Source organism: Coregonus lavaretus (assembly GCF_964263955.1).
Source record: "Coregonus lavaretus genome assembly, chromosome: 19".
NCBI lineage: Eukaryota > Metazoa > Chordata > Actinopteri > Salmoniformes > Salmonidae > Coregonus > Coregonus lavaretus.
Window position 1 is genome coordinate 6,690,603 of NC_140006.1, and position 10,457 is coordinate 6,701,059.

Genomic DNA, 10,457 nt, shown 5'->3' on the forward strand with positions numbered 1-10,457 from the left:
CGCTTAAAAAAATGCACTATTAATCAACATCTCTCTATAAAAAAGACAACCATTGCTTTTCTAATCAATGCATGTCACTGAGTTATAATATATTTTGTACCAGGGTTATAATATCTCTGTCAACCTGTGTGTGTGTGCATGCGTGCAAGTGCATGGCTTCAGCCCGTGTGTGTGCATGCACGCATGCGTCCGTGTGTGTGTTCCTCTCTGACTGACACATCCTTTTTTTCTCCAGAGTGAATATCTCCACAGAAAAGTAAACTGGAGCCAGCCATCAAATCGCCCCCACCTGCCCCCCAACTGCTCTCCAATTACATCAAGGCTAAGGGGGTTCAGAACCCAGAACCAGTTTGAAAAGCATTTTTAATCAAACCACATTAATCACGCTCCTTTCCCGCCAGTCTCCCGAGTGGCGCAGTGGTCTGGAGATCCTGGTTCGAATCTAGGCTCTGTCATAGCCGACCGCGACCGGGAGACCCATGGGGCGGCGCACAATTGGCCCAGGGTAGGGGAGGGAATGGCCGGCAGGGATGTAGCTCGGTTGGTAGAGCATGGCGTTTGCAACGCCAGGGTTGTGGGGTTGTTTCCCACGGGGGGCCAGTATGAAAAAAAAATAAAAAAAATAAAAAAATGTATGCACTCACTAACTGTAAGTCGCTCTGGATAAGAGTGTCTGCTTATTTCCAGCATGGAACATATCCTCTCAGTTAGGCCTGTAAACTGCAGCCTGAGCACAGCGCCACGCATTGCCAAGCATAACATAAACTAATAACAGCACATCATCATAGTGTGGGTTGTTAATTAATGAGTGGTATTAATTAGTAGTTACAGGTGTTCGGTTCTCACTGCGTTTACACAGGCAGCACAATTCTGATCTTTTGGCAAAAGATATGATCTGATTGGTCAAAAGACCAATTAGTGGCAAAAAGATCAGAATTGGGCTGCCTGTGTAAACCCAGCCATGGTGACTTAGGCTACATGGGAAATCAGTTTGGCAGTGGCTAGTTTAACTAAATCACAAAGTATGGATTGCAGTTACTCCTTGCCCATAGACTGTGTTTAAGGTAAGGAAACAAATATGTAAAGATGTAAAATCGCAGAACTAGCCCTTCTATTGTTGGGCAAGTACCAAACGCACCTCTGAACCAAATATGGTGAAAGGAAATTAAAGGGAAGAGTTATATTCTTCAAGAATCAATGGCTATATGTCATAAATTTAAAAGTCCAAAAATTTATATACCAATCCTTGATTGCCCCTTTGAATTACACATCTTCAGATACAGAAAGGTGGTAGGCATAGTTTGATCTCAGTTTGATATTATCAATAAAAAACTAATCAAGAAGTCCTCAAACTCATCATCGATAACTGTACTTTGACACGTTACTGACCCAGAAGGGGCCTTCCATCTGTCCTCCTGAACTATGGAGAGATCACACACACACACACATCACTCCGCTACAGTGGCCCACACATGGTATAGGGTCCAAGAGCAATTAGTGCAGTAGCCCCCCCCCCCACCCCACCCCTCACACACCCCTGGGGAGGCCTGATGGAGTGGAGCTTCATCTGCCTAACGGGCTGGCAGGCCTCCACCAGGCTGAAGACACAGCACAGCGGAGAGAGACACAACAGGTCGCTGATCCCTGGCCTCCAAGCCCTAACCCAGTTTTGTCCTGCTGGAGCTGACATGGTGCTATTGTCGAGCCAAAACACTCATTTAGTCAAATCAAATCAAATCAAATTTTATTGGTCGCATACATATATTTAGCAGAAGTTATTGCAGGTGTAGCGAAATGCTTGTGTTCCTAGCCAAAACAGTGCAGTAATATCTAACAAATGACAACAATACACACACATCTAAAAGTACAATAATGGAATTAAGAACTATATAATATTAGGAAGAGCAATGTCGGAGTTCGGAGTATAAATGCAGTATATATATATATATATATATATATATACCGTGCATTTGGAAAGAGTTCAGACCCCTTGACTTTTTCCACATTGTGCTACATTACAGCCTTATTCTAAAATTGATTAAATCGTTTTTTTTCCCTCATCAATTTACACACAATACCCCAAAACGACAAAACTAAAACAGCTTTTTAGAAATTTGTGCAAAAAAATAATAAAATAAAAGGAAATATCACATTTACATACAGTACCAGTCAAATGTTTGGACACACCTACTTATTCAAGAGTTTTTCTTTATTTTTAATATTTTCTACAATGTAGAATAATAAGGAAGACATCAAAACTATTAAATAACACATATGGAATCATGTAGTAACCCAAAAAGTGTTAAACAACTCAAAATATATTTTAGATTTTAGATTCTTCAAAGTAGCCACCTTTTGCCTTGATAAAAGCTTTGCACACTCGTGGCATTCTCTCAACCAGCTTCATGAGGAATGCTTTTCCAACCGTCTTGAAGGAGTTCCCACATATGCTGAGCACTTGTTGGCTGCTTTTCCTTCACTCTGGCGTCAAACTCATCCCAAGCCATCTCAATTCGGTTTAGGTCGGGTGATTGTGGAGGCCAGGTCATCTGATGCAGCACTCCATCACCCTTCTTGGTCAACTAGCCCTTAAACAGCCTGGATGAGTGTTTTGGGTAATTGTCCTGTTGAAAAACAAATGATAGTCTGTCAGGTTGGATGGGGAGCGTCGCTGCACAGCTATTTTCAGGTCTCTCGAGTGGTGCAGTGGTCTAAGGCACTGTGCCACTAGAGATCCTGGTTCGAATCCAGGCTCTGTCGTAGCCGGCTGCGACCGGGAGACCCATGGGTTGATGCACAATTGGTCCTGGGTAGGGGAGGGAATGGCCGGCAGGCATGTAGCTCAGTTGGTAGAGCATGGCGTTCGCAATGCCAGGGTTGTGGGTTTGATTCCCACAGGGGGCCAGTATGAACAAAAAATATATATATATATATATATATGTATGCACTCACTAACTGTAGGTCGCTCTGTATAAGAGTGTCTACTAAAATGTAAAATGTAAAATGTCTCTCCAGAGATGTTCAATCGGGTTCAAGTCCAGACTTATCCCTAAGCCACTCCTGCATTGTGGTGGAGTGGTCCTCTGTAGCTCAATTGGTAGAGCATGGTGCTTGTAACACCAGGGTAGTGGGTTTGATCCCCGGGACCACCCATAAGTAAAAATGTATGCACACATGACTGAAAGTCGCTTTGGATAAAAGTGACAGAGCTCCAGAGTTCCTCTGTGGAGATGGGAGAACCTTCCAGAAGGACAACCATCTCTGCAGCACTCCACCAATCAGGCCTTTATGGTAGAGTGACCAGACGGAAGCCACTCCTCAGCAAAAGGCACAGCCCGCTTGGAGTTTGCCAAAAGGCACCTAAAGACTCTCAGACCATGAGAAACAAGATTCTCTGGTCTGATGAAACCAATATTAAACTCTTTGGCCTGAATGCCAAGCATCACGTTTGGAGGAAACCTGGCACCATCCCTACGGTGAAGCATGGTGGTGGCAGCATCATGCTGTGGGGATGTTTTTCAGCTGCGGGTACTGGGACAATAGTCAGGATCGAGGCAAAGATGAACGGCGCAAAGTACAGAGAGATCCTTCATGAAAACCTGCTCATGTCCTCAGACTGGGGTGAAGGTTCACCTTCCAACAGGACAACGACCCTAAGCACACAGCCAAGACAACGCAGGAGTGGCTTCAGGACAAGTCTCTGAATGTCCTTGAGTGGCCCAGCCAGAGCCTGGACTTGAATCCGATTGAACATCTCTGGAGATACCTGAGAATAGCTGTGCAGCAGCGCTCCCCATCCAACCTGACAGAGCTTGAGAGGATCAGAGAAGAATGGGAGAAACTCTCCAAATACAAGTGTGCCAAGCTTGTAGCGTCATATCCAAGAAGACTCGAGGCTGTAATCGTTGCCAAAGGCGCTTCAACAAAGTACTGAGTAAAGAGTCTGAATACTTATGTAAATGTGATATTTCCGTTTTTTATTTTTAATATATTTGCAAGAATGTCAAAAAACCTGTTTTTGCTTTGTCATTATGGGGTATTGTGTGTAGATTGATGAGGGATTTTTTTAAAAGTCAATTTTATAATAAGGCTGTAACGTAACAAAATGTGGATAAAGTCAAGGGGTCTGAATACTTTCAGAATGCACTGTAATCACTTTTAAAACAGTTAATTAGGTGTAAGGAGGTATGCTTGTCTGCACAAATTAGCAGGCGTGACAGATTATGCAAGACAGAGGATCTCAACCTCGCTCCGCCAGGACGGAGTCACCGAGGACTTGTTGCCTCATCAGGGCCAAGAGGATGTCCTAGTCAGGCCACATGGTCAGGAAAAACTCCTGGACCTAATATGGAAGTCAGAAGCGGTAGCTGTCTCTCCTGTTGCTTTGTACTGATAGGGTATTAACTAGTGATATATTGGTAAAAATTCAGCCGTCCATTGCAAAACCGTTACAGTACAAGCTTAATTGCATCCAGAGTATAAATCGATCATCAATGCTTGTCGCTCAGTTCTGTCTTTACGAGTCACTCAACAAGCTGACAAGGTGCCACGCACAGTATCCTCTCTGTCAGGATTTTAAACCAAGAAAGAAAAAAAAAGTTTGTAAACATAGCTACATTCATTTAGTTGAACATCCTTTATACAGAATGTCTTTGTTTTTGTAATCACATTTGTTGCAGTTGATCATCCCTTATACAGAACGTATTCTCTCCATCTTCTGATCACATGTGCTGCCAGGTTTTATCCATGGACTGAATATGCTCCTTAGCCTTCATCCTCAACACCGCGATGCTGGAGCTACATTCCACTTGCTCATGGATTGGGTACTTATCGTTGAAGCTGGGAGAACACTGGTAGGGTGGCGGGGCCATTGACTGCATGCCCTGTACCTTCCCCTGGTGCACCATGCCATATGTTCGGGGGCTGTTGAGGAAGCTTTGGCTGTGGGAGTGGCTAGGGTAGGCAGGCTGGAGGTGAGGGCCCTGCCCTGGGCCCATGTAGCCAGGAATAGTGTTCATGGGGGTGGCACTATTCATGGGAGAGGTCAGCCAGGGGTTAGACATGGGCCCCAAGTTGGAGGACATGGGCGGCCGGTTGAAGGACAGCATGGGAGAGTCGTAGAGCTTCGTGCAGCTAGAGTCCATCTTCTCCTGACGTCGCCATTTAGCCCGACGATTCTGGAACCAAACCTGGACACGGACAGAGATGATATAGTATTATTATTCTACAGTAGGCACTCAGTAGTGTACACTACAGTGTATTATAATAGTAGGTATAATAGTATTTGAAGTAGTAGTAGGAGGAGCAGTAGAAGAGTGAACAGTAGAAGAGTCAGTAGCCTAGTATTAGTCAACAGTACTGTACAGAATTATCCTTATTGGAGTGGGCAGTGTATTTATCGATTCAACCTTTGTATTTAACCAGGACAAAACCCTTGAGGTTAGAAACCTCTTTTTCTATGGGGATCTGGCTGTATGATGAGTGTGTAGTAGTAGAAGTAGTAGTAGTAGTAGTAGTAGTAGTAGTAGTAGTAGTAGAAGTAGAAGTAGTAGTAGTAGTAGTAGTAGCAGCAGTGGCAGTGGTAGTAGTAGTTTACAGAATGGTAGTAGTATTATCAGAATCCATTGGACGGAATGGGACTGCTGTAGTAGTCGTAGTAGTAGTAGTGGTAGTAGTTTACTATAGAATTATAATAATTAGAATGGACAGTATAATTAGTGTAGTACAGTATTAGTAGTAGTATCCGTTATAGATAGCTTACAGCTCCTCATAATCAAAGTGGACAGTATGATTAGTGTACATAGGTAGTAGGAGAAGTAGTAGAAGTTTACATTATTATCAAAATTACAGTGGACTGTATAAGAGTAATAGTAGTACTAGAAAGGCGGAGGCTCCATACACTATAATAAGTGTAGTAGTGGTACTGGTAGTAGTAGAAGTAGAGGCTCCATACCTGCACGCGGACCTCAGGGAGGTTGACCTTCATGGCCAGCTCCTCCCGGCTGTAGACATCAGGGTAGTGTGACTTCTCGAAGGCCCTCTCCAGCTCGTGGAGCTGGTAGGTGGTGAAGGTGGTGCGGTTACGCCGGTGCTTCTTCTTGGGGTGGTCCTCCTCTGGGGGTTCTGGGGACTTCTCCCCGTCACTGTCCACCCCCTTCTGGAGATCTCCCAGGTCCCCATCACACTTATCACTGGAGAAAAGGCCTGATTCTGAAGGAAGACAGTAGAAGAGGAGAGGAGTGTTTGTTTAGATATGTCTATTGCATGAGCCTTTTGGTTCATCCGGCAGTGCCAGTTCTGTTTACCAAATGTGGCATACTAAGTCTTGCTTTCACGTGGTTAGAAAGTTTGTTTCCCTTTGGTGGAAATGGTGCAAGGTGAATATAGTGTTTGATGTGAATTAGTGTATTTCACAACTTTGGACAGCAACTTCTGCATAATCTATGGTAGACAATTCACAATCACATGGCATTTAGCCACAGTTCCAATATCCATACCATTTAGAATACATGTTCATTATATTGCATCATTCTAGGTAGCTAGCATGCTACTTAAGATGGATATTGCAACAGAGGATAAAGGCAATGCAAAGCTGCAGGCCTCTCCACTGAGAGTCTCTGCGGGTGACGTCATAATGTCTTTGACTGTATTCCTCTGTCCCAGTAATCCCATGGAGACAGATGCCACCTGTTAAACCTGAGTGTCCCCGTGTGCCCTGGGTTGGCCAGCTCTAATCTACACAAAGACGTTACTTGGCTTCTCTACCCGCACAAGTACCAGATCTTATTTTCTAAGAAAACGGGGTGAAGTTGGATGGATGGTAGATCCCATTAGAGCTTGTTATTGAATGAATCCAAAATCAATTGAGATTATCATCAGATCATTGGCTTAGTTAACATGCTGTAATGTTACAGTAATGGATAATTGTTATGTCATGTTATGAAAAATACTCATTACAACAAGTAACAATATATTGTGGCTTTACTGCAGTGATAAACTGTAGTCTCTGAATCTTTGCCGAAAATGAGAACCCGAGCACAGTGTGTCACTGCCTTTGATCTTGGATCAAAGATTCTAAACAAACATTCTGACTACTAATTTTACTGGACAAAATGTAAAGTCTTTACTGGTCAAACTATTGTTTCTCAATCTGTGACCAACATACATTCCTCATTAACTCCCCATTGACACTTTCCTTGTACTATTATAGTTTGTCTCTAGTGACACGTCAGATCCAGTGATGCAATTTAAAACCAGACCTGCTCTATGGGATTGTGCCAATATTTAGAATCACATCAATATCACATCAACAAAAATTGACATAAGTCATCTCACATGCACTGCTTGCACCAATGCATGCACATTGGTGTTGTAGCTGTATATGTAAATTAAATTATGTAATAAATGCAATCTATCAATTAATTAATTGAACCAATCAATCAATAACAACCATCATACTGACCGTGGAAGGCAGAGTGCTGTGTGATGTCCCCCAGGCTGGCGAGATGTCCGTAATGGTCTGACTGGACCTGCTTCCCCTGGTACTCCAGGCCCTCTGTGTCCACTTTATGGGCCCCCACATCCCCCACGGGGGTGAGCAGGGGTTCCTGGTCCTTACTGAAGCCCAGGATCACATCGATGCTGTGGACCCGGCCTCCTACGCTAGACCCCCCTCCCTTCACCATGTCATGGTAGTTGTCTGGTGACAGGCAGCCGTCATTCACCATTCCCAAGGTATCCATTGACAAATGCATCCGGAAGAGCTCTCAGGTAGCTCGATATGTTGTCCAGCTTCTGAAGGGATACCCTCAGATATAGTTGGACACGTGACAGGCAAACAGAAGTACAGGTGGTCGCTTCTCCTCACATAGGGATTATATCACGAGAAAGCAAGTCAGAGGAGAAATGGAGGCTGCTTCCATTGGGGGTTGCTGATCTTGTATTTGAAATGTCCTGTCTGTCTGCAAAACAGAGTTTGGGGAGTTAGACATGTTAGTCTCATAAAACCACAGTTTACTATACTGAAAGTTCTGTTGTGAAAGTACTTATATGCAACTTGCATATGCATATGCCACTTCTTGATATTGTGCAAATGCAATGACACAGTATTGGTTGTAATGTTACTTCAGTAACAAGTAATTTCCCTTCAGTTGGAAAACTGTGGGCATATTTGACATTGATATGCACAACTCTCATCTGACATTTCTGACTATTCTTCATGTTCCATGCTTGACTGAAATCAACCAAACCTGAACTTTTTTTCTGTATCTTTGTCATACAAACTTGTGCACCAGTTTGCATTAAAAGGTATTTTGAATGCAAAAGCATAAATTGATCAATGTAATTTGTTGAAATATTGATGTATGTAATTTGTTTAAGTCAATTATATGTTTAAAATCAATACCAATTTGCTGTTTAGTTCAAAAATATGATCTGAAATTATCAACAGGTGTTTGTAAAATAAACATATTTCTAATTATAATGTCATAGCTAGCTACATTTATCAGCAAAATAGATATAGCATAGAATTGCCAAGTTATAAGATTATATAGTAAATCATATTTGATCCTTGAAACATGGGTCTAAGAATAAATATCTGTCTTTATTTTATAGTTTTGAAAGTTTGCAGGAGAGGGAATAGATGCATTCAGATTAAGTACACCTTATGACATTGGAAAAACAATGGCACAAGACTGCAATGAAATGAAAATAATAATAATCGTAACAATGATGGTATCTTCAACAAGAAGTAGTTGTTGTAACTAAGTAGTAATAGTACTATCAACTCAAAATAAACAACAATATCACTAGTGGCATATGTAAATGTACTTACCTCTATCCAGGTAGCTTAGTTATAGTACACACATCCTCTTCCGATGCTGAGCCATGAGTTGTGACTCCTCCATCAGACATGACGGTGAATGGGAGTTCCCTTAGCTGTGCACTTGCTCCTCCCAACCTCCTTGATAGTCTGCAAGCATATACAGTAAGTGAGCAAAGTAATACGTTTCGAAACTCCCTGTAACAAGTTCCTCCCTCTGCTTAATGGCAAATCAAATAAATAAAAAATGGTCACATGCGGCGAGTACAACGGGTGTATACTTTACCGTAAAATACTTGCTTACGATTCATTCCCAACGATGCAGAGTTTTTTTTTTTTTATAAGAAAAATAAAAATAGTATAACAAGAGGAATACATTACACAATAATTTAGCTATATACTGGGAGTACCAGATCAATGTGCAGGGGCATGAGGTATTTGAGGGAGATATGTACATAAAGGCAGGGTAAATTGACTAGGCATCAGGATCAGACCGGGGCAGAAAATATTTGTATTTTGTAGTTTATTTGAAAATACCAACTTTTCAAATACTCAAGGTAGTTTAATATAGTTTATATAGAGTTTCAACTTACATGCAACTATTTTCTTTGATATTCAAATACAGGCCTCAGAAAAACGAATCATATTTGAAGGTATTTTGAATACATATCAGAAAACCAAATAATATTTGAATATATGCAAAAACAAAACAAAAACATTATTTGATGGCTTCCAAATATTTGATGAAGAACCAAAAACTACAATAGTTAGTTGAATGGTATAGTGTGTGTGTGTTTGAAACAAGAAAACGTACCCTCAGATGCCTCCTAATGCAGTATTTTCAGGTATCATTAAATGTATTTCAACCTTTTCAGTGGCATGTTGAAAGAGTCATACAGTAGTTGAGCATCACAACTTTATTTATACTTATCTGTCCAAAATATAATTGGTTAATTGGTTTGACTTTATAATGTACACTTAGGGCAATGGACATTAAGGAGAATGGACATTTACAAAATGTTCAGATATAAATGTATTGTGTAGATCAAATATGACTGTCAGATAGATTGAAATAATATAGGAGATTGTGTGTGCTCTATTCATTCTATTTATATCTTCAACATGCAGTTCCAGATACAGCCCTGCCATTTGTTGAAGGCAGCCAATCAAAAAGTTTCAGAAAAGTAGTCTATTGCTGAGATCTGTATTCAAATATATTTACAAAAGTAGTCACATTCTGAGATCTGTATTCAAATAGTTTTAAAAAGTAGTCCAAAGTAACTATTTGTTCCCCCGAAGAAATAGTTACTTTCCACAAAACATAGTTATAGTTATCCCAGGTCTGATCAGGATAGATAATAATAAGAGTAAAATATAGAACAGAGTAGCAGCTGCATATGATGTGTGTCGGTATGTGTGTGTGTGCATATGTGAATGTGTGTGTGTTTTGTATAAGAGTGTCAGTGTGTGTAAGTGACTCACTTAGTCTTGTGTGCATAGGTGCAGATACTCAGGGCATGCTGCTGGAGGAGAATGGAATTAAAACCAAAGGATTTAAGAGGCTTCATAATTGGAATCCTTCCCCTTTAAGAAGGATTGGCAGTTGTTTTCTGGTCAAGTAATTGCTGCAAATGTG

The 10,457-nt window shown here is 41.4% G+C and overlaps 1 protein-coding gene across 1 annotated transcript; it reads right to left on the reverse strand.

The window, feature by feature from the left end:
- Positions 1–4,721: 4,721 nt before the first annotated feature.
- LOC311146736 (retinal homeobox protein Rx2-like) lies at positions 4,722–7,754 on the reverse strand (the record flags this gene model as incomplete). The annotated part of the gene is made up of 3 exons (XM_084183296.1): positions 4,722–5,189; positions 5,954–6,210; positions 7,463–7,754. 3 exons carry the CDS (start codon positions 7,752–7,754, stop codon positions 4,722–4,724), a joined length of 1,017 nt encoding a protein of 338 aa, XP_084039422.1.
- Between the last annotated feature and the right edge of the window lie 2,703 nt (positions 7,755–10,457).